The sequence below is a fragment of the Rhinatrema bivittatum genome, chromosome 8, assembly GCF_901001135.1.
Source record: "Rhinatrema bivittatum chromosome 8, aRhiBiv1.1, whole genome shotgun sequence".
NCBI lineage: Eukaryota > Metazoa > Chordata > Amphibia > Gymnophiona > Rhinatrematidae > Rhinatrema > Rhinatrema bivittatum.
In genome coordinates, this window is record NC_042622.1 from 130,086,673 (window position 1) to 130,112,024 (window position 25,352).

At 44.0% G+C, this 25,352-nt stretch overlaps 1 protein-coding gene across 1 annotated transcript in view; it reads right to left on the reverse strand.

Moving 5' to 3' along the window:
* Positions 1–25,352, reverse strand: part of COL27A1 (collagen type XXVII alpha 1 chain) — a 104,661-nt gene that overhangs the window by 25,069 nt on the left and 54,240 nt on the right. The window contains exons 6-14 of the mRNA XM_029614246.1: positions 24,474–24,527; positions 22,220–22,273; positions 21,400–21,453; positions 10,725–10,778; positions 10,517–10,570; positions 10,271–10,324; positions 9,294–9,311; positions 8,964–9,017; positions 6,112–6,174 (exon numbers count right to left, since the gene is read on the reverse strand). Of these exons, the coding sequence (XP_029470106.1) occupies positions 6,112–6,174; positions 8,964–9,017; positions 9,294–9,311; positions 10,271–10,324; positions 10,517–10,570; positions 10,725–10,778; positions 21,400–21,453; positions 22,220–22,273; positions 24,474–24,527 (459 nt within the window). The remainder of the gene's footprint in view (positions 1–6,111; positions 6,175–8,963; positions 9,018–9,293; positions 9,312–10,270; positions 10,325–10,516; positions 10,571–10,724; positions 10,779–21,399; positions 21,454–22,219; positions 22,274–24,473; positions 24,528–25,352) is intronic.

Consider the following 25,352-nt stretch of genomic DNA (forward strand, 5'->3'; position numbering starts at 1 on the left):
GGCACTGATGGTGAAGGCTTCAGGATCAAAGATAGGACTAGTGTCTTTGATGATCTCTTCAAAGTCACCGTAGTTGTTTTGTCTTTATTGCCTGGCATCGGCGCAAGCGTGAAGATTGGCATCAGTGCCGGAACCGACAGGATCATCGACATCGGCATGGTGACTGGTAAAAACGAAGTCACCGACGTTGGCATCGATAGTGGCATCGAAGTTGATGAAAACGGGTGAAATTTTCTGAGAGAAAAAATGTTTTTACTTACAGTAAAAACGATACCAAATTCTCACTGTCCAGTGGAGAAAAAGAGAGAGAGATCCCCTATGGGAGAGATAATTTGAAAATAATGACTTTTTCAGTCAGTAATGTGTGAGTAAAAACTCACAGGGCTCCTATCTCCGCGATGCTTGCAGCAGCGCGGAAAAACAAAGACTGAAGAGAGACCCCTGTGGCAGAGAATATCATGGCATGCTGGGCATGCTCAGTGGCCTCACAGTGCCAGTCAAAAGTTTCTAGAAACTTTGACAGAAAGTTTTCCCACAATAGGGCTCCGTCAGTGAAGTCACCCATATGGAGGACTAGCATCCTGCTTGTCCTGGGATAATCAGCATATTGTTATTTTACGTTAAATTGTATACTTTTCTAAAGAGCCATGTTTTCATTTCACACTTGAAATTCTTTCTTTCTGTTATCTGGCGTATTGGATCTGGAAGAGAGTTCCACAACTTGGGGCCCGCTATGGAGAACATTTGGTCTCTTATTTGTATTAGGTGTGTGTTACATGTAGAAGGAACCATTAAGAGTCCTTTGTTTTGTGATCTTAGGGCTCTCTGTGGTGTGTAAATTTGAAGTGTAACTCCTAATAAACCTGGGATAATATTGTTCATGATACTGAAAATTAAAGTTAATACTTTATAGTGAATTCTGGATTGTACAGGAAGCCAGTGCAGTGTAATCAGTGAGGGGGTGATGTGCTCAATCCCTAATAAGTCTAGCGGAGGCATTTTGAAGTAACTGTAGTGGTTTTAGTATCCTTGATGGTAGGCCTAGTAATAGGGAGTTGCAGTAGTCCGAGTTCAAGAATATTAGTGTTTGCAAGACAGTGCAGAAGTCCTGTATTGTTAGCAGTGGTTTCAGCCGATGTAATGTTCTCAGTTTGGCGTATCCGGTTTTGATTAATTTGTTTATATGTTTTTTTATAGTGAAGTTCTCATCAATCTGAATTCCTAGGTCTTATACTTATACTTGATCTAAGGGCATAATATTAATAATTCTTAGGTCTAGGGTTGGCAGTTTGATTATTGTGTTATCTCTCCTTAACCACATAATTTCTGTTAAGAAAACAGAACAAACCAGGCTGTTATAGATCCTCAAACAGAAACTATAAGCTAGCAGAGCACCTCACCTTGCTCACACATGCTGAACACAGACAGATTTTCACCAAAATCCTAATAGAGCGACCATAAAATGTAAATAGAAACGTGCAGATAAAAACTGAACTGGAAACCACAACAAGCCAGTCTGTATGCAGTGTTAACTATGAAAAAACATAAATACCACGATTCCTCATAAAGTATCAAACAATAAAATCAAGAAACATAAATCATAATAGTAAAACCATACTAATAAAAATTATAAATATTTCAAAACAGCTGATGAATAGAACATCCAATAATTAAAAATTCATATCTCTATCAATTTCCAAAAATCAATAAAATATTTCAAAACAGCTGATATATCAAATATTAGCCAATAATTAAAACTAATAAGGATTAAAAAAAATCCCTGCTGTCCATACCTGGGAAATTTTGATTTCCATATGACCTGAGATTGTTGTGGACTAGCAGGGAAAGAGGAAGGGGTTGTTGAATATAAATTTTCTCCATGCTTTCTTTCACACATGCTCAATTATATCCACATACACACATACACGCTTGTTTGCTTTCTCATGCTGAACTGTTTACTCACACACACATGCTCATTCTCTCTCTCTCACATGATAAATCATATACACACAGGCTCATATGCTCTCTCTCATGCATGCTCAATCACATATACATACATACTTGTTCGCGCTCTCATCCTCAACTATACACAAACATACATTCTCTCGTTCAATCTCTTTCATATGCGCAGTCACACACACACTCATATGCTCTCTCATGCTCATACCTCTCTCTCACATGCTCAGTGATACACATACACGCTCATAGGCTCTCCCTCACATACTCAATCATATATACACACACATGTAAGCTCTCTCTCACAAGCTCATATATGCTCATACCTCTCTCACATGCTCAATCAGACACACACACATTCATACCGCTCTCTCACATCCTTAATCATACACACACACACACACGCACACACACACACACACACTCTTTCATTGGCTGTCTCTCATCTAGCCTCCGGATATGATGAAACATGGGAAGAGAGGCCAATGCCTACTTGGATTTTCAGAAGGCGTTTGACAAAGTTCCTCATGAGAGGCTTCTAGGAAAAGAAAAAGTCATGGGATAGGTGGCGATGTCCTTTTGTGGATTGCAAACTGGCTAAAAGACAGGAAACAGAGAGTAGGACTGAATGGGCAATTTTCTCAATGGAAGGGAGTGGACAGTGGAGTGCCTCAGGGATCTGTATTGGGACCCTTACTGTTCAATATATTTATAAATGATCTGGAAAGAAATACGACGAGTGAAATAATCAAATTTGCAGATGACACAAAATTGTTCAGAGTAGTTAAATCACAAGCAGATTGTGATAAATTGCAGGAAGACCTTGTGAGACTGGAAAATTGGGCATCCAAATGGCAGATGAAATTTAATGTGGATAAGTGCAAGGTGATGCATATAGGGAAAAATAACCCATGCTATAATTACACAATGTTGGGTTCCACATTAGGTGCTACAACCCAAGAAAGAGATCTAGGTGTCATAGTGGATAACACATTGAAATCGTCGGTTCAGTGTGCTGCGGCAGTCAAAAAAGCAAACAGAATGTTGGGAATTATTAGAAAAGGAATGATGAATAAAACGGAAAATGTCATAATGCCTCTGTATCGCTCCATGGTGAGACCGCACCTTGAATACTGTGTACAATTCTGGTCGCCGCATCTCAAAAAAGATATAATTGCGATGGAGAAGGTACAGAGAAGGGCTACCAAAATGATAAGGGGAATGGAACAACTCCCCTATGAGGAAAGACTAAAGAGGTTAGGACTTTTCAGCTTGGAGAAGAGACGACTGAGGGGGGATATGATAGAGGTGTTTAAAATCATGAGAGGTCTAGAACGGGTAGATGTGAATCGGTTATTTACTCTTTCGGATAGTAGAAAGACTAGGGGACACTCCATGAAGTTAGCATGGGGCACATTTAAAACTAATCGGAGAAAGTTCTTTTTTACTCAACGCACAATTAAACTCTGGAATTTGTTGCCAGAGAATGTGGTTCGTGCAGTTAGTATAGCTGTGTTTAAAAAAGGATTGGATAAGTTCTTGGAGGAGAAGTCCATTACCTGCTATTAAGTTCACTTAGAGAATAGCCACTGCCATTAGCAATGGTTACATGGAATAGACTTAGTTTTTGGGTACTTGCCAGGTTCTTATGACCTGGATTGGCCACTGTTGGAAACAGGATGCTGGGCTTGATGGACCCTTGGTCTGACCCAGTATGGCATTTTCTTATGTTATGTTCTTATGTTCATTGCACGGGCCACATGCTGCTGCTTCTTGAGGCCCTGCTGGCCACGCTACTTTTCACTGCCTGACGGGGAAAGGGAGGAGGAAAAGACCAATGCTTTTTGCGTCCATGGGGTTGAGCTGCTCTGCACTACTGGGGTGGGGAGAGGGAGAAGGAGGCTGATGTTTTTTGCTGCTCTATGGGCAGCGCTACTCTTCATTGCCAGAATGGGGGATAGAGGGGTGAGGAGTGTGGGCCATTGTGCTTTTAATTGCCTCGGCTGGAGGAGGGAAGAGGAGATCGATTGCTTTCAAAGCTCCACACTGCTCTTTACTGCTAGGGCAGGGGGAGGGGGAGGGAGCGAGAAGTCTAGAGGCCGATAGTTTTTTGCGTGATGGCATCCCTAGTGGATGGCACCTATTGCCAAGGAAAGGTTTACAGCAGGTAGTGCAATTGCTGGTGGGCACTAGGGACATAATTACCTTTCAAAATCTTCTAGGTCAGTTTGATTTACCAGATGGGACCTTTTTTCCTATTTGCAGATCAGACATAGCGGAGGTCTGAGGGTCCCCCTTCCTTTTGGTAATGGAGGAATGCTCTGCATAATATGATCCAAATGGAGAGCCTTTTTTGTGTTGGCTTCTGTAATGTATGGAAACGCTACCTTCAACGACTTCCTCAGTGTGTGTAGTGTAGTGATGTTCTTAATTACATATAGTTATGCTCAATTGTGCGATCTGCTTCCAGGTCCCACTCTGTTCATCTATAGGCATACTAACATGTGTGGCAAGCTACTTGTAATTATAACTGGGATATTCTCACCAATTGCTGTTTCTTGGGTTTATGGAGTAAGGGGGGGGGGGCTTCTTAGGGATTGGGGGGATGGTTTTAACTACTAGGATTGCAGTTTGTTATTAATGCTGTTTTGTTTCTTTTGTGGCTAGGATGCATAAGAATCAAATGCACTTTGGCCTAGATTTGAATGTTTATTATCTTATTTAAAAGTGCTCATAATTGGGGGTAGGGGAGGGGGCGTGTGGAAGGATGGGGGGGGGGGGAAAGAAAAATTAAAATGTGTACTTTTTCTTTGATGTGGACTTGTTGTATATGGAATATTTAACATTATCAAGTTTTGTTTGTTCCTATCTGTTCCTTTTATTCATTAAAGAAGGTTTTTTTTGTTTGTTTTTTTTACCATATTCAGTGCAGCTAGCTCTAAAGGGTTAACTGTGACTGAAAGCAGGGGTGCTTGGGAATTTTTCTTGCCTCTTGGCTCTCTCTCATCTCTGGTCAGTACTGGTCAGGTTTATATGAATCAGCAGCTAACCTGGCAACCCTGTATAATTATTTTCATTTTACCTGTCCTTATTTCAGCTGCCTAGACTGCGCTGGAAGCTCTTTGGATTTTGTATGGATTTTTATTTATTTTCTGCTTTTTGTCACTTCAAAGTGGATTGTAGTCATGCATTGTAGGTATTTCCCTATCTCCAGAGGGCTTACAAGCTGAGGGCCTGATTTTAAAAAGCATTTATTCAAGTAAGTGGTCTTTTAAAAATTGTTCATGGGATATTCACATGTAAGTGCACTTTACTTGAGTAAATGGCTTTTGAACATTGCTACATTAGTATGTTACATTTACGCACATAACTCCTTTAAAAATTACTCCCTAAGTTTGTACCTGAGGCAAGGTACAAACCTCAGATCTTAAGGAGTGGCAGTGGGATTTGAACCCTGTTTTCCCTGGTTCAGAGCCTGCTGCTCTAACCACTAAGATACTCCTCCACTCTTCTTGTCTTCACTTTATACATAATAATGCTCTGTTAATTGTTTTACATACTAATAAAGTCGAAAAAATGGCCTCCTCTGTCTGTAAGGACTGAGTTAAGCTATGCATAGGAAACGCACAGTGGAGACAAAATAATTATGCGCACGGAAACTTCAGAATTTTTTAAATTTTACATATACTTGTGTACTTTTGAAGAAATATAATTCCAAATGCCTTCTCCACTCTGCCCCTGGAAATGCCTCTGCTTAGCCTGGGTTAACGTATCAGGCAGGTGATTTTGTTAAAGGTTCTTTCTTCGGGTAAATGTCTTGCTGGCAGAAATGCCTTTGAACATTGCCCTTCTTATAAACATGTGGAGTAGGTAGGGTTTGTTTTCGCTGATCAAACAAAGAGGGACGGAGAGGAAGTCTATAATCGCCCGATGGCTTGGACATGTCCAAGTTATGTAAATAACTCTTCATTCGCAAGCATTGTGTCTACTCCATGTGTATACTGCAGAAATATTTTACAACTTTCCAACACATGTAAATACTGAAAGCAGGAGAAGAGAACTGTTTACTTTTGAATACACTGTAAAATCTCTCTACCACATAAGGCTCTTGCATTGATCCAAACTTTCATCTCTTTCTTTGGTTGTTGAATTTACCTTCAGTTCTTCCAGAGTAATGTTCAAGGGACGGCCAGGGGGTCCAGGAGCACCAGGAGGGCCCTGCAAAGAGAGAGTCATTCCTTCTCCTCCCACAGAATGCATTACACACATTAAATGCAGTATAAACTTTATAGATCTTTATACTCAATGAACTAGTAATACCTTACCAGCCTCAGAAATCAATGAGCTGCCAACTCATGAACGCATATTTTAAGGTCACTGGCAACGATTTAAAAATGCAATGAAGTAAAGGGTTTTGCAGCCTTTTAAACGAAGGGCCGGATTTTCAAAGGGTTACGTGCGCCGTGCCTATTTTCAAAAGGCCTGGATACGCGCGTGTAAGTCCCGGGGCTTTACTAAAGGGGCGGGGGCAGGGGAGGGGCGGTCCGGGACGGGGATGGGGCTAGAGGCTTCCGATAGCGGCCATTGCCACTGTGTCAGAGGATCATGTACTGGCAGGTTGCCGGTGCGCACAACTTGCGCCTGCCAGGAGGCAGGTGCAAAAGGTAAGACAAAGGTCGGGGAGGGTTAGAGTAGGGCTAGGGGGGAAAGTTTAGGGGAAGGGGTGGGAAAGTCAGGCTAGGGGGAAGGGAAGTTCCCTCACAGGTCGCTCTGAATTCGGAGAGGCCTGGGAGGGAATGGGGGAAGGCAGTGCAGCTCAGCGCGCGCAAGGTGCACAATTGTGCACCCCCTTGCATGTGCCGACCCCCGTGAGCATGTTATAAAATCAGGCGCACATGTACACCCGTGCACACCTTTTAAAATCTACCCCAAAATGTTGAAGTTTAACATTTATAAAATCCTAGTTATTTGTACCAGATTAAGCAGCCTGGATTAGAAACTGGTTGATTGGTAGAAGACAGAGTAATAGTAAATTTAATTCACTCTGAAGAATTAAGGTGATAAATGGAGTACATCAGGGATCAGTGCTAGGGCCAGTTCTGCTCAATATCTTTGTTAGCAATATTGTGGAGGAGTTACAGGGAAAAGCTTGCCTTTTATGGATGATATCGAGATCTGCAACAGAGTGAATATCCTTGAAAGAGGATAAATAATGAAAAGTAATCTAAGAAAGCTTGAGGAGTGGTTTAATATTTGGCAGTTACAATTTAATGTAAAAAAGTGCAGAAATCAACAGGAACGGTAGCTGTTGAGGAGCTGATTACACTGATCAGGAGAGGGACCTCAGTGTGATAATCAGTGTCAGATGATCTTAAGATGGTGAAACAGTGTGATAAGGTGGCAAGACCTGGGAGGATGCTTAGATATATAGGGGCGGATTTTAAGAGCCCTGCTCGCCCAAATCCGGGCGGATTTAGGCGAGCAGGGCCCTGCGCGCCGGTGAGCCTATTTTACATAGGCCTACCGGCGCGCGCAGAGCCCCGGGACTCGCGTAAGTCCCGGGGTTTTCGGAGGGGGGCGTTTCGGGGGTGGGGCCGAGCGCCGCTTTCGGGGCGTGTCAGCAGCGTTTTGGGGGTGGGCCCGGGGGCGGGGTTACGGCCCGGGGCGGTCCGGGGGCGTGGCCGCGCCCTCCGTACCCGCCCCCAGGTTGCGTCCCGGCGCGCTAGCGGCCCGCTGGCGCGCGGGGATTTACGCCTCCCTCTGGGAGGCGTAAATCCCCCGACAAAGGTAAGGATGGGGTTTAGACAGGGCCGGGCGGGTGGGTTAGGTAGGGGAAGGGAGGGGAAGGTGAGGGGAGAGCAAAAGAAAGTTCTCTCCGAGGCCGCTCCGATTTCGGAGCGGCCTCGGAGGGAACGGCTATACAGAATCCATAGTCTTGCGCACGCCGATCCCGGATTTTAGCGGATACGCGCGGCTCCGCGCGTATCTACTAAAATCCAGCGTACTTTTGCTTGCGCCTGATGCGCCAGCAAAAGTAGGCCAAATCGCGCGGTTTGAAAATCTACCCCATAGGGAGAAGGTAACCAGAAGAAGAAAGGAGATAATTATGCCTCTTTATGGATTGTTGGTGAGACCTCACCTGGAGTACTGTGTTCAGCTCTGAAATCCATATCTCAAAAAGGCTATAGAAAGGCTGGAGCTGATTCAGAGAAGGGCAACCAAAGTAATGCAAGTTTGTTCAGGAACCCCTATCAGATGAGACTGAAGGAACTACGGCCTCGGGAATAGTCCAGGAACACAATGAGATTTGACTAAAGCAAGACAGGGGATATATGGTACAAGCTTTTTTAATGGAAAGGAAGCTTTAGAACTAAGGCTCACAATATGAAACTCCAAGGTGACAGATGCAGAATGTAAAAAAGCATGGGATAAACACACAGGATGCATTATTGCCAAGAATTTGTTAACAAAAATATAAGGATAGCATGCAGTGTGGACAATCCTAAAACCACACTGAAAAGATTGTTTTGTACTTCTAGGAAAAGTATGGGGTAACCTGTATTGGAGGCACAATACAATCATAAATAGAAGGAAGAGGGTAGTTACAACCCTAAACAGAAGGCACAGGTGTAATCTGTATGGAGCGGCAGTTACTACTCTAAATTCTTTGCTGGGCAGACTGGATGGGCCGCCGTGTACTGCCCATGGAATGTATGGGTTATAAAGCGTTGAAATAAATAATAAATAAATAATGAGCCATTTCCGTTTTTTTCTGTCATCATCTACTATGCTACTGATATGCTTTATAATTTGACGCTATATTCTGCTTTGAATGCTTTTTGAAAAATTGAATAATACAATTATAAATAAACCATTCAGCTTTAGAAGTATCTGTCTCTCACAGACCTCATAAAGCAGTATGTGTCTCTCTGTGTGAGACTTGCATATCTCTCTATAAAGGCTTTTCCATTGAACGTGTGTGAGACTTGTGCGTCACTTTTACTCACAGGCAGCCCTGGCTTCCCCTTCAAACCTTCAGCACCCTGAAAGCCTTTGAGTCCCTACAAAGAAAAACCAAAAATAAAAAGTATTTTTATGATTTTGATGCACAAAGCAAGATGCCCTGACAATGCACAAAGCATGATGCCCTGACAATGATCTCTGTTTTTCCTTCTCCATCAGTAAAATGTGTTGTCATTAAGCCCAGTTAAAGACACCTTGTCTTCAGCCTGTGTTCACTAGGCATCAGAGGATTTTGATATACAATTACATACTACTATCTGGTAAATCACTCTGCTTGTTTTTGTCTGAACTAATTTATTTTAAAGTAAACTTACCTTCATACCAAACAAGCCCTAGAAGAAATAGAGAAAGCACACAAGCTCCAGTCAGTCTTGATACTAATCATGAAATTCTACTCTACCAGGATCACAGGGGCTCAAGTTAAAACTAGAGCCAGCAGAAAGCTTACGGGTGAACAAATCCTTTAGTCAGGGCCGGTGCAAGGGGATTGGGCACCTTCAGCCTTGCGCCACCCCCGGACGCAGCCCCGACTTCAGGGGCAGGGACCACATGCCGCCACTCCCCCACCCTCCAAACCTCTCCTCCACCCTAAAAAAACCCTCAAAAAACACCTGGTCCAGCAGGGAGCCCGGGAGCAATCTGCTGCTCCCGGGTCGTCAGCTACCACTAATCAAAATGGTGCCAGTGGCCTTCAGCCCCTACCTTGTGACAGGGCTACCGGTGCCATTGGTTGGCCCCTGTCACATGGTAGGGCTAAAGGCCACCGATGCCATTTTGGTTAGTGGCAGCCAAGGTCCCGGGAGTGGCAGATCACTCCCGGGCCCTCCGCTGGACCACCAGGGGGATGTCGGGAGGGTGGCATAGGGAGGCAGGGCTGGGAAGAATTTTGAAGGGGCACTTTTTGACCTTTCAAAATTCTGCCACCAGAAATGGCTGTGAGCGGCGGCGGCGGCGCCCCCTAAATCTCAGCACCCTAGGCACAGGCCTAGCTCGCCTAGTGGTTCTGCCGGCCCTGCCTCCAGTAAGAGCACTACTAGCAGAGTGTGAAAGGCTGAGCAAAGCACTAGCTAATGCTTCATTTTATAGCTTTATTAGCAGGCTTTGTGGCATCCACAGTCAGAAGCTAGTCCCCCCAGCTATCTAGGAACTACTGCTTGGTCATCATCAATAGTTTAGGAAAAAAGTATAAGTACTGTAGACCCAAGATTTTTTATGCCCGGTTCTACCTTTCCCCTTTTATTACTGTAATAACATGTTTTGCACATAAATTCAGGGACACACAGATACTTACTGGCATTCCTGGTAACCCTGGCAAGCCCTGCAGACCAAGAGAACCAATATCACCCTGTGAAGGAAGATGGCATACATTATATCTTCTTATCCTCACCAGTCTGGACACCTGGGTTAATTCCCCCTCCCCTCCCCCCCACCCCCGCCATGTAAAGCAGTCATATGTATCTATCTGCAAGGTTTTAGAGGGTGCTGACAGCATATACTAGGGAAACCTTCAGTGTTGAGAGGATGACTTAGTCTTTACCTGTTCACCTTTCAGTCCTGGCTTGCCAGGAACACCTGTAGGTCCTTGCCTACCCTGAAAAACAGGAAGCAAGAAGATAGGTGAACATCATAGCACCTGTGAGAGAGACAGTATTAGACAGAGGAAGACAAGAAAGCTGGAACAGAAAGAGGAAAACAGAAGATTGAATAGGAAAACTATTATATAAAAAACAATCCCACTACCTCACCTTTAGACCATCATCTCCTTGGGGTCCCAGGTATCCCATAATGCCTTTATCACCCTGGAAGACAGAAAGGAAATTCTGAGTCAGTGAAGGCATTACCATAGCCACAGTGTGGGTTATTGGGCCTGCCACACTACAGGCCACTTTCAGTGACAAGCAGTGACCTTTGTTTCTGCATTAGATCTCATGGACATGACCCTCAAATACTAGACCTGCAGTGGTCTGTAGAACAGTATATACTTTCAGGAAACTTTCTGTGAAAATCCCTGGGTACTCTATAAAGGGCTCCTGTAGGTGCTTATAGCAATATGTAGCTTAATACTGGCTTGAAATAAACTGAAATTGTAATAAACAGTGATGAAATGGTATTCTGCAAAATCTGAATGACAGCAGAACCTTTTTCAGCAAAACTTTTTCATAGAAGAACTTTATGATAAGTATTTATTTATTTGAGTGTTTTATATACCGTCGTTCCATGTGAAAAACATTAGTTCATAACGATGTATAATATAGAGAAAAAAGCCAGATCTTGTAAGAATCTTATCAAAAACAAGAGAAAACCATCATAGATGGATATAAAAGACAGTAGCAGACATTTGATTCACTTTCAGAGGTCCGGCAGAGGTTTTGATAATTAAGCAACTTAATCATGTTCAACAGCTTACCCCTCTCCCTCCCCAAAACAATCTTTTACAACCCTATGCAGCTGTCATCAGGAAGTCATCCTACATGACATGTGATGGGGAATCACCATGATAATTTGATCCCAACAGGGATCCCATCATTCCCTGAACACCAACCTCTTACCAAGCTTCATCCATATGGAGACAGAAAACCCTTGCTCATATCGTAGGAGACACCTCTGAAAATATATGTATGTTTATCTGTACATCACTTAGTGATTTGGTGACTCACACATTCCAATAAAGATAAAGATAAAAATACATGTTTTATACCATTGTTGAAAGGTGCTGGGCATGCACATCAGTGGCATCTCTTGACAAAGAGATTTATTTGCAATTCACATCCAGTGGTTGGTAACTCCTCTCTCTATTGTTTTTGAGTGGTTTATTTGGTATGTGTGTTTTGTTTGAAGGTAGTTTTATTCATCCTTCCTACCCAAGAGAAAGCAGTGAAGAGTTAAGATTTTTAGTCATCTGGGTGCTCCTCAGTCTGAAGAATTCAGTTGTCAATCTGGCAACTAGTTGAAGGAGGAATGGCTACCCAGCTGGAACCATAACTGGGAGGAAAGAGGAGGAAAAGAACCACTACACTGATGCTCCCCTACAGCAAACATGCTGCAGAGGTGCCCACAAGGTACACAAGAAAGAAAAGGAGAAATTTAATCTTACCTAATAATTTTCTTTCCTTGAGTCCAACCAGACAAGTCTAAACATATGGATTTATTCTCCCATACCAACAGATGGAGGCAGAGAACAACAGGTTTGCTGACATCACCCCTTATAGCAGGGCTTCCCAAACCTGAGTCTCCATTTATCTCATGCATATTCATTGTGGATATCCTGAAAACCTGACCGGCTGTAGGGTCCCCAGGACAAGTTTGGGAAGCCTTGTCTTTTAGGATCCCATGCTGACTTCAGCCTGTCAGTATTCAATGTAACAAGCAAATAATTTAAACCATTTAAACCATTCCCTACAACCCCCTTAACCAGGGGTTTCCAAGGGAGAAGATTGACTCCAGCTATCCAACTAATGGAGATGAACATGAGGAATCAATAGAAAGACCTGACCCAACAGTGGAACAGTGGGCCCTTCAACATCATACTGAATCTGCCTAGTGGATTTCAATAATTTGCTCTGAACACCCACAGTCTCTGAGTCGTGGTTGCCCCCAATCCCCATCTACTTTCCTCATAAATCCCGAGTCTCCACTCTCTTCCCCACACCAAATCTCTGTTCCTCCCTCGATCCATGCAATAGGAAAATTGGTTCTTACCTGCTAATTTTCATTCCTGGAATACCACAGATCTGTCCAGATGCATGGGTTTTTCATCCCTACCAGCAGAAGACAGAGAAGAAAAGCTTTTCTGACACTGTGCTTATAAGATAGCTTACCACCTGAAGTCCCTCTGTATGACCTGTATCCAAGCCAAGATGAAATAAAAACATAAGCCAACTTCCCCCCACCAAACCAAGCAGGGAAAAAGTTGAGCCTACAAATTGAGCCTTTCGTGTATAGAGGAGATTGAAAAATTCCCAAACTGAAAAACAATGTCTTTACTACATACATGAAGAAAAACAGAGTTGTTTTTCCAGAGAGGGCAGGGTTTTGGACTGATCTGTGGTATTCCAGGATCAGAAATTAGCAGGTAAGAACCAAATTTTCCTTTCCTGTTCATACCCCAGATTAGTCCAGACACATGGGATGTAACCAAGCTCTTCTAAACTGGGCAGGAATCCGAAAGACCCGCTTGCAGCACACTCCAAACTAGCCGCTTCCAGTGCCTGAACATTCAGTTGGTCATACCTTGTGAAAGTGGGTAGAGAAGACCAAGTCACCACCCAACATAACTCCTGTGAGGACACCTACTGACACTCAATCCAGGACGATGTCTGCGCCCTAGTAGAATGGACACAAAGCCCCTCGCCTTTTGAAACTATAAGCCGACACAATGGCCTCCTTTAGCCATCGAGCAATGGTAGCTTTAGAAGCTCTACTCCCTTTATTTGTTCCACCAAACAGAACAAAATGGTGATCGAACCTCCAAACTGATGGTAACCTTTTGGTACGCAACAGCACCTGACGGACATCCAACATATGAAGCTCCCTTGCATGCAGAACACAAAAGGCCCAATTCTGAAACAAGGGAAATTCCACTGTCTGACTAAAGTGAAAGTCAGAAAATCCTTCTGGTAAAAATGAAAGGCACCATGTGCAAAGACACACTATCCTCCAAAAACTGAAGGAAAGGATCCCTACAATACAACGCTTGAAGATGTGAAACCCTCCTGGTTGAACCAATGGCCATTAAAAAGATTACTTGTAGCATAAGGTCCTTCAGTTTCACCTTCTTCAATGCGCAAACAGTGGACCATATTGAAATTATTCTACAAAAAATCCAGAACATGATACAATGATGCTCAAAGCGATGCAATACCCTCTCAGAGACATCATGTCTCAAACACTTTCTACCCCCTAACACAGGCCAGGTAATGACTTCCTCCAAATAGCCTCTCAATCGCAAGTAGTTCCTTTCCAACAGCCAAGCTGCAAGACAAAGCATGATCCAAGCAGATTGGTCCTTGATGGAGCAACTTGGGAAGATGCCGAGCCTTAGAGGACCGCCTGCTTCCAGATTTCACAAGTCCACAAACCACAGGCAATGCAGCAACTCCAGAGCTATGAGGATCACTTTACCTGTGTGTGTCTCGATACACCTTAGCATCCTTCCTATTAGTGTCCAGGGAGGGAAGACATACAGCAGACTCCCATGTGACCAAGAGAGAGGCGCATCATCAAGTCCCTCCACTCTGACATCCCTGCCTATGACAAACATCGGGATGCTTGGACCTTCTGTTTTGATGCCATTTGAGTGCCATTGCCTCTTCTACCAGCCCCATTATCCGGGGTCCAGCACCTGTTGACCTGGAAAGTCCACCAGAATGCTGTCCACGCTGGTGACATGAGATGCTGCCAGTACCACCAGAGGTGGCTCTGTCCAGCAATAAAGCTCCTGGGCCTCCCAAGATACCATGATACTCCTGGTTCCCCCTTAGCGGTTGATATAAGCCACTGGCATTGCATTATCCAATAGGTCTCTCACCACCCAATCGTGTTACCATGGAAGAAAGGCAAGTAACACGTTGTGGACCACCCTCATCGCCAAATGACAGATAGACCATGATGCCTTCTCTGCTGTCACTGACCCTATGCCACTTGACTGTGGCAAATGTCTTCCCAGCCCTTCAAACTGGCATCAGTGGTCACTATCAACCCCTCCGGGATCTTCAAGTCTATGCCCAGCTTCAAATGGCCTGAGAAAACCACCAGGAGACACTGGACATAGAGCTCCCCTGCAGTGGCAGCTGCAGTTGGAACTCCTCTGACCAAGGGTTCCATTAGGATGGAAGTTCCATCTGAAGATGCCTCAAATGCATGAAATTCCAGGGAACCTAGCGTAGAAGCCATAGAACCCAGGACCTGCAAATAATCCACAACTTTGGGTACCAAACGTTGCAATAACCAGTAGACCTATGACTGCAACTTCAGCACCCTGACTTCCATGAGAAACCCTTGTGTAGTCCAGTATTGGAGCTGGGTATCCCAGCGACTGGGTCCGGATCGTGGTGCTTTATCAGATTCACCCGGGTCTGAAACATCTGCATGACGCAGTGAACCCACTGCTTCAAAGGTCTTTTGACTTTTCCCAAATTAGCCAGTCATCCAGATAAGGTTGCACTAAATGCTTTCCTTTCATAGAGCTGCAATCACTACCACCATCACCATAGTGAACATCTGAGGTGCTGACACTACCCCAAACAAGAGTGTGCAAGACTGAAAATGTTCTCCCAGCACCATGAAGTGAAGGAATTTCTGATGCTCCTCCCAGATGGGAATATGGAAACATGCTTCTGTGAGATCCCGAGAAGCCAAGAACTCCCCTTTATGGATGGCTGCAATCACTGAACACTTACCCTCTTCAGATCTAGAAATGGCCGATAGGTGCATTCCTGCTTCAGAACTCTGAAATATCTGGGATACCCTCTTCTGCCTCTCTCCCTGGAGGCATGGGGAAGACAGATTCCAGTGATGTAACTGACATTGGAGATGCAAGAGAGAAACTTGTAGGTTTCATGGGCCAGACGAGCAAATTCTAAGGCATAGCCATCTCTTACGACTGTCAGGACTTACTGGCCCATTGTTATTCTGCTCCACTCTTTGAAAAAGAGGACCATTAGTCCCCCATATAACTTCCAGGAAAACACAAGCCAGCCATGTTCCATTGTGTGCCTTTTCCTCCTACAGTCCCCTAAATGGAACATTCCCAGGTGGACTTGTTAGACCCATGAAAGGACTCTGTGAAGAGGATCCCTTACCTGGGAGCCTGTGAATCTCCTAGTACAGCACTGGGGGCCTCATTCTCCAGCCAAACAGGACTGGAATAGAGCAGAGATTTATTTTTCTAACACACCCAGTCAAGCCCCAGTGTCACAGGGGTTTGCAGAAGACACCCTGAGACTCGACTCTCCCCCTAAATCTAGCAATCTGGAATGCTCCACTCTCTCCTCCTCCTAACCCATTTATCAAATTTGGGAGTCCTTGATCCCTTCTCCTGTGTTCTCCTGAGTCCCCGTTCTCTCCTTAACTGGACCTTTAAATTTGTTCCTGTGACTGCCCCTCCTTTTTTCTCATAAATAATGCTCCTGCCTACTTTCTGCTGCGCTGATGCCTCTTGTTTGGCATCTGCACGGTTTAATGATTCACTGTTTGAACTATGCAGGACTCAGAAGATACAGAGCTGCTCGGTTCATACAGTGGATGAGTGAAGTTCATAGGCACTAAAGAAGGGGCATTAGCACAACAGGAGGAGGAGAGGCTGGGTTACAAACAGGCTGAGGAAAAGAGAAGGGAGGTAAGAAAGAGAAAGAGGCAGGTAGAGGTAGTCTCAGGTGCAAGCTTAAAAGTCCACAGGGAGGGGGGGAGAGGAGAGGGGAACCAGGTCTTAGGGCACGGATCCCTTGTGGTCATAGCGAATGGTGCCCCTGATCACTTCTGTGTTGACATTTTATGCTGGTTTGTTAAAATCTGACAGAGGAAGTTTGCTGCTTTAAAATTTATATTCAGCTACTTCTGGGTGAAAGGTCTTGTTTCCACTTTTATTCCTGATTTGTTGAACAGTTTATAAAGGGTAAAAGAAAGAGGAAACAGCCTAATTATTAAAATTAATAACAAGTTGGGTAAAGTAAGGTGGAAGAATATAATGTGACTTGCTCATGTTCCTACAAAAACAAAACACAACAAAACACAAAAAAAGCAAATGTTGCTTACTTGTAACAGGTTTTCTCACAGGATAGCAGGATGTTAGTTCTCACATATGGGTGACATCACAGGATGGAGCCCTGTACGGAAAACTTTTCTGTCAAAGTTTCTATAAAGCTTTGACTGACACTGGCACACTGAGTGCACTGAGCATGCTCAGCCTGCAATTATAGCTAAAAGCACAAGCGAAACTAAAATAAACGTAAAAACGTATTCAGACCCAACTCTGCGGTGTGGTGGGTGGGTTTCGTGAGGACTAACATCCTGCTGTCCAGTGAGAACACCTGTTACAGGTAAGCAACATTTGCTTTCTCACAAGACAAGCAGGATTTATTTTATTTTATTTATTTGTATTTTTCTATACCGGCATTCACGGAGTTCGTATCATGTTGGTTTACATAAAACAAGGGGTGAGAAATACATTATAACGTAAATAACTAATAACATAAGAGTATACATTAAAAGTAAAACAAGTGCATGGAAGAAAAAGTTACAATAAAACGGGGGTCATTCTAACTGGGATTAGAGTTCGAGGAAAGATAAAAAGTTTAACAAGAAGTAAAACATTGTAGTGATTGGTAGATAGTGACTGTTTCAGTTTAATAGGAAATGTTCAGTAATGCTGCTGCATTTGATGGTAGTGAATCTTTAAGGGTCCGGAAATGCTTTCATGAAGACATGGTTCCTGTCTTAGTTCTAGGGGGATGGAGTTCCACAGTGGGGGACCTGCTGTGGAGAAGGCCCGATCTCTCAATGTTATATGTTGTGTGGTATTGTTGTGTGGTACCTGTAGATATTCTCTATATGCTTCTCTGATGGGTCTGATGGAGGAGTGTTTTTTAAGAGCTATTTGTAGATGGAGTGGAGCCAGTCCATGGATATTCTTGTAGATTGTGGTGAGGGATTTATGAATTATTCTGTAGTGGATTGGTAACCAGTGTAGGTCTTTAAGGACTGGTGTAATGTGATCTCTTCTTCTTTTGTTTGTTAGAATTCTTGCTGCGGTGTTCTGTATCATTTGGAGCGGTTTAGTATGTGATGATGGGAGGCCTAGTAGGATCGAGTTGCAGTAATCAATTTTCGCAAATATTATTGCTTGGAGCACTGTTCTATAATCATGGATGTGAAATAGGATGGTAGTCCTCACATATTTATTTATTTATTTATTTATTTATTTATAGATTCTTATATACCGCGGTACGTAGAGTTATACATCACCTCGGTTTACAGTAAAACAATAAATTAGCAACAGGCTTTACATATAACAGGTTATACAGTAAGAAAAACATTTAACAGCTACAGGCTTTACATAAATAACGGGTTCCAAGGGTAAAATACTATGGTAAAATACATAGGGTAAAATACATATGGGTGAGTACCGAGCTGAGGAGCCTGAGAGTGCACCAAATGCACCCAAGACGCGCAAAAGGCGCAATGACGGGGGTGGAATTTGAAACGGAGGGCATCCTGAAACCCTTAACGGGTTGGTGGAAGGATGTTGGGTAGTTAAACTGAAAAGAATAGGAGTAGACGGACTGGCCAAACATGAAGCATGGCGGCTAGTCATATGTAAGCAATAATGGCTGCAAAGGTATGGAGAGAGCTCCAGGTCGCAGCCTGATAAATATGTACAAGCAGCACCGGCCGAAGGTAAGCTATGGAGGCTGGGACAGATGGAACAGAGTGTGGTTACACACAGTGTTGTAGTGAAATGCCTGCTTGTTGGTAGGAAAAAGAGTTACAGACCGTCAATTAGGAGGAATAGGTCTGTTTGCCCACTGGAACTCGCAGCTTGACTCTTGCCACAGAAGGAAAGAGTTAGGTGGAATTCCTATGGAATGTAGTGCGATCTAGATAGAATGCAAGTGCACTATTACTGTCCAAGGAGTGGAAAAACCCTCTCGCTTTGGCGAGAGAGAGAGGTGTTGGGAAAGTGGGCAGGGTATATTCTGAGTAAGGTGAGATGCATTGTGTACCTTAAGAAGGATATGAAGTTGAAAACGTAAAACCACTCGGTTATGGAGGAACGCAGGGTTGGGTGAGTATGTAACAAGGTGTGTAACTCACTGACCCTGTTATTTATTTATTTATTTAAAGGCTTTTATATACCGATGTTCATGTACTGGTACATATCACGTCGGTTTACATAAAACAAAGTTGGAAATTACATCAAACAGGTAGGAAGGTACAAATAACGGGGCTAACTTTGAAGAACTTATAGATAAGCTAAGAAAGACTTAAATTAAAATTAAAATTATTACAGATAACTTATAACTTATTACAGATAGCAGTTAATAAATAAAAGTCCAAAACTCAGACTTAGGACTGTTGGTAGAAGTGATGTCTATGAGGGAAAGAGTTCCCCATGGCAGACTGTTAAGTGAGAGGAATGGAAAGGCTCGAACGGAGAACATATGAGTCTTATAAGCACGAATTACATGTCTCATTCTGTGACTAGTGAAAACAGAGGCGGCTTGATCAGCGGATAATCCATGGTAAGCTGACTCAGAAGGGGTTGAACGTTTTGAACCATGTGGTCCGAATTAGAGAACAGATCTCAATGGGGATGCCACTGAAGCGGGATTAGACTACTTACCATTCAACGTGGATCGCCGAAGGACGAGCCGGTGAAGATTGATGGCTCCCTGGATTTCAGGAGTCATTGAGGGGTAGCCTGTCGGACGTAACGTCCATCTCAACTCTGAAACCTGGTATGGTAGCGCAGGTGTAGAGGAGACAGGCTGAGCATGGCTGGCGCTACCACAGTAATTTGTGGAGGGCCACAATCCCGCACCGATGTTGGTGGGGCACGCCATTATGACTCGTGAACCCAGCCCTCGTTGCAGCGGCTCGATGTGTCATGACGCCAGTCCAGAATTCTTCGGAACTTGTTCCGATGTTTCTGGAGCACCAAGGACTGCCAGCACTGTGTGGAACAGTGGCGATGGCAGTGGTGTTGTTGATTGGCCCGGGCATTCTCCAGCACCGAGAAGGATAGCACCGATGTGCTGGATGGCGTCGGTGGCGGACGGTCACTGTGCCAGTGACAATGAGTGCCATGGTGCTCGGCCCGGTCTTTCCTCAGCGCCGAGGTGGATGCCCTCGCTGTCTTGGATGGTGAAGGTTGACGGACTGTCAGCATGCCTGCACTGCTCCTGGCACTATATAGTGTTGTAGGCTAATACGGGGCTTTAAGAAGAACCCAAAGCTTGGAGCACTGTGTTTAGGCGAGGGCATTACGTGGAGGTGCTATGTCGGTATTGACGGTGTCGATGGCGGCCGAAACGGCCTCGAGGGCATCATCAAAAATATATATATGAAAAAACATCGATGACCCGGGCAGAGCAAGGATAACAGTGACGAAAGCACTGATGGCATCGGTGTAGATATCTATGGAAACGATGTGGCATCGAGAAATCGAAAAACATCGTTGGCATTGGAAAAAATGATGCCGGCATCGACGGCGTCAATGACCGCATCGATAGGAACGTCGAAGACATCGATGGAAACGACGTGGGTGTCGACGGCATCGAATTATGGAGGCGGGCGCCGACGGCATTGGTGGCATGGTCAGGGGCGTCGACGGCATGGCCAGGCATCGATGGGATTGACTTGGGCACCAATGGCATCGATGGTACCAGTATGGGCATCGATGGCACCGACATGGGCACCGATGGTATCGGCATCGATGCCATCGATGGAATAGACACTGGCAACGATGGAATCGACATTGGCATCGATGCCATCGATGGAATCGACCCGGGCATCGATGCCACCGATTGAATCAACCTGAGCATCGATGGAATTGATGATGGCACCGATGGAATTGACGATGGCATCAATGGAAGTGTCCTGGTTATCGATGACATCGATATATTAAACAATGGTCAGTCAAAGCTTTATAGAAACTTTGACAGAAACGTTTTCCGTATAGGGCTCCATCCTGTGATGTCACCCAAATGTGAAGACTACCATCCTGCTTGTCCTGTGAGAAATAATATTTTAACCACTGAGTTTTATCTCATGTGCCCTAGCTTCCAATACTCCTGCTAAGCTGATTGCATGCTTCCCACCGGTGGTTTGCTGTGTGATGCTGCTCTAGCAGTCTCATTTTGCAAGTCATGAAATTCTCTAAAACATAATTAATAAAATGTATTAGTCACCCAAATTTATAACACAGAATAGAGCTAACCTGGCTGGGGCTGTGAAATTGATATAGCCAAAAAAGGAATAATTTGTAAGTAATGCATGGGGTGAGGGGGCCCATGATGAACTTTCTCAAACACACACTCTAAAACCCACATTTTTCAGTAAATCTTTTAGATTTATTTTTAATATTTTACTCATTGTTTAAAATGAAAAAGTATAATACCAAATTATCTGCTCTGATTCTAGAGGTGTGCACCAAAAGCACTGAAACCTGGCATGGATGAGTGGCCTATTTGTAGAGCAATGTGCTGGGAGCCAAGGTTTTAATCCTGCTTGTCCCACTGACACTTCTTATGACCCAACTTGGGACCTCTTGTTGCCTCAGATACTAATTTAGATTGTAAGCTCTTTGGGGAAGGGACTTATTGTCATTGTACAGTGCTGCATACATTCAGTAGCACTCGGAAAATAAGTATTAAGTGAGTGGAATACAAATTTCACTGATGCTGAGAAACACTTCTCCCCTACCTTCTGTCCTTTGGGACCCGGCTCTCCCTTCTCTCCTCTCAATCCAGGAATACCCTGTGAAGAGCAACCCATAGTTATAGCTCAGAGTAGGGTGGTACACATTGGCTATACTATTGCTCCTGGTCTGTACTATGTTTTCATGTCTTTCTCTTGCTTTCTTGCTGCTAATGCTCTGCTGCTCCTTTACCCAACACTCCTACTTGTCTGCACCCTTTTCTGTTCCCCAAACAACATATCAACCCCACCTCCAAACACCCTTTAGCCCCATAATCAGAAGAGAGGCAGTGCTTGTGTGCAACTCTGCTCTAATTCTTGGTTTCCATTACATTGGTTACTGCAAGACCTATGGCACCATGTGTCTCAAACCGAGTTAAAAGAACCATATGGAGGTGTACAATTGGTTCTGTCAGCTGGGGTCAGAATTCAGCAAGAAAGATGGCAGCATTTAAATGGTTAGTCAAGCACTTATTGTAATGGGGGCAGGTAGGGAAAGTTACAGAGATTGAAGGAGACTCCAAGAACCCTCCGAGACTTATCTCATGGCTGACCCACACTTCAGCAATTTATACCAAAATTAACAGGCACTGGAGAGTAAAACAGCAAAGGTTAATATGGCTAGGACCCCATATTTTAGAAGCAAAAGCATTATGAGTGGCATGGTAAAAGAAGGGGGCTTAACAATGTTAGACCCAGATCCTTCCTCATTATGCTATTTAAGTTTATCCTGCAAAGACATTGGTCACATCTATTAAAGTCTTCTAAAAACACATCAGGAAAATCTTGTTTCCAGTAGGTATTCCATTCTAAAGCCTCTACTTACATAGGGTCCTTGTGGTCCTTGTGGCCCCTCTAGGCCTATTTCTCCTACAAGGCCCTGAAATAAAGAATAAATCCTTCTGTTCTTAACAGCAAGACAAAAAAAGTCACATCCTCCCATACCTTTGGTCCTTACTTCACTGGCAAAAGAAGCAAGCCAATGTGTAAATCAAATAAAAAGGCATTAGGATTATGATCCATCCAAAGCTAGTGCATGAGAATTCAACTAGGATTCCATTTAGAAGAAAGAAGGTGTGGAAATACTTCACAAGATTAAGTTGCTGAAGAGCAGTGAATTCAAGATTGAAACCTATAATCTAAGTTTCAACAACACTGGAGTGTGTGTTAGTGTGTAAAGTCGGGGAGGGAGAAAAATGTGAAGTGATATTCCCTCTCCTAGGGTTGTTGACGCTCCCAGACTAACTCAGATTCCCTATTTACATTTATCCTCCCACGCTCCGCCAGAATCGCCAACTCTACTGGAAGAGAGGCAGTGCTTGTCTTTGTCTCACTTTGGTCCTGGGCAGAAAAGGAGTGGCAGCACAGCCCATCTGGCCAGTCACACAAGAACTTGTTCCCACAGCTTCCACCCAGCCAGCAACTGCTAGCCAGTTCAACAGCAAGCTGGCAGCATGGGGATACAAGGAGAGCTTGTGTGCTGCTTCATCCTGTGGCAGTTTTTCCTCCTCCTTGCATTTATGCCTCATTCTCAGAGAGGAAACAAACGGGAGAAGCAACTACAATGACCAAGAGCCTACCCCCCTGCCTACTGTATGACAGAAAGGAGAAAACACCTAAAAGAATGGGAGATGGTGGTACAGGTTTCTGAAAAAAGGGTGATGGGAGAGAAATCAGAGAAGAGAGAGATTGGGAAGAGAGGAATCTGAAAGGGGAGAATAGTTTTTGGGAGGGGGAGAGCCCATATTTGGATTTTTGAATTTAGGGAGCAGGGGTTGTGGGAAAGGGGAGGGGAGAGCAATGGCAGAGACAGAAAGTTAAAGTATACACACAATCCCGCCTACCTCAAGTCAACAATGGCATTTCCTACACAGTAGGAGTACAGAACAAGAAAGGAGCAGTAAGCATGGGGTTCCACAACACATGTACTTTTAGCTGCATTATGAGGTGTTTCCAGGATAATGTAAGTAGGGGGAGGAAAAAACACACAGATTGCATTTTCAAATCTATGTACATGACATTCCATGGAAAATACCCACAGAAAAAGCAGATGCAAATGCCTATGAGTATTTTGAGAAAGTCCTTGCATGCTTTCTTTTTGAAAATTGCCTTGGGAAACATTATCAACAGATATTTTCACCTGTTTTTTCTGCAGGTACTATTTCCAAAGAAAACTGCGCATAATTTTGAAAATGTAAAATTACAAGCATTATTGCCTCCATGATCCAACTCTGCTCTCTGGAACACAAAGTTTTACCTGCAATGAGGGTGGGCAATTTTCAAACAGTAAGTTTACCCAGGTAAATTAGCTTTTATCCAAGTCGCTTTTGAAAATTGCCCTCAGAAAGCTCTGAGGGCAATTGAAGTGCCAGCAAACAGGCAAGCTGAGGCAGCAAGTGCACTGTCCCATTGTGGCCCACTCCTCTTTTTCCTTCTCTCCTAGCTGGCACTGGTAATGGCTGCTTCCTGTCTAATCTGAGGAAGGTGTCATCAGGGAGAGGAGGAACAGGAGGAGGAGTGAACTGCCATGGTGACAGAGCGCCTGCATGCCATCAGAGTCCCTGCTTGTTTCCTGATACCTCAGGTTGTCACTTTGTGAAACTCAGCACTGGGAAGTGGGAGGCAGGTCAGACAACTCAGTAGGTGCTTGTAAGATCTGGTAGTCTTGGACAGGGCAGCCATTAGACAAGAAAGCACCCCAAGCAAGGACTGCTTTTAGTGCCATCTTTCCTTTCCAGCTTGTGTGGTTACAGACTCAAAAGATCAGCTTGGCACTTCAGGCAATTGCACTGCTTGCCTTCCCCTTGACCCCTTGCAATAGCCCTGGTCTTTCATGTCTTAGAGCTCAGAAAGAAGGATCTGAAAGGGAAAAAGAACCTTCTGAGATTAAGTCTCAAATTGCCTTATTGCCAGGAATCAAGTTTTCAAACATTAGCTACCCTTCCTCTTATTGCATGGTCTACTCCAGCCTCAGGGAAAGGTATTGTTTAAATGCCCAGATTTGTCCTAATTTTTCCTAAATGCCCAATGAATACTCACAAACTGCTCAAATGCTTATTAACATAACTGCTACTCCTCACCTTTGGTCCTCTTGGGCCTCTAGGAGACCTCTGACCTGCTTTGCCTCGTTTGCCCTGAAAGAAAGAAAATATTTACTTTTCACCATTAGTAAACTGAAAAAGCAAAGTTGCTTACTATAATGGGTATTCTTCATAGCAGGATAAATCAGCCATAAAAAGTGTGTGATGTCATCTAATGATGATCACACAACCCAACTGACAGAAGTCTTTCTGAGCATGCACTGGAATTCCCACGCACCATCCCTACTTGTGACCTCTCAGTATCTTCCAGAGCATTAAGCTTAAGCTGAGTAGTCAACTCTCCAGGGAAGTGGGTGGGTAATCAATGTATAGCTGATTTATCCTGCTGTCTATGGAGAACCCCTGTTAGAGATAAGCAACTTTGCTTTCTCCTTCAACAAGCAAGATCAAATCATCCATAATGAGTGGGAAGTCCCAAGCTGAATGTTGCCTTGCAGAGCAACTACTAAACAGGCAACCCAGACCCCTCCCAGTGGAGATTGGACTACAGGGTGCACAGAACTACTAGCCCAAATGCACTTTCTCTTTGGAACATACTGTCCAGACAGTAATGGGGCATGAAAGTGTAAACAGATGACTAGCAGCTTTTCAAGAGGTCTTCAGTTGAAGTGGTCCTCAGTTAAGTCACTGACATAGCCATGGCTCATATTTGACAATCAGTAATTTGTATACCAGCCTGTGTTCACTAGCCAATTGGAAAGAGTTCATTTAGCCACTGCCCTACTCAGTCTATTGGGATCAAAGGACATGAACAGTTGAGAGACTTGATGGTGAGGTAATATGTTAGGGCTCAGTCCAAGGAGTAAGGAGCCCGTTCTCCTTTTTGTCCATGTAGTCTTTGAAAATCAACAGTATGAC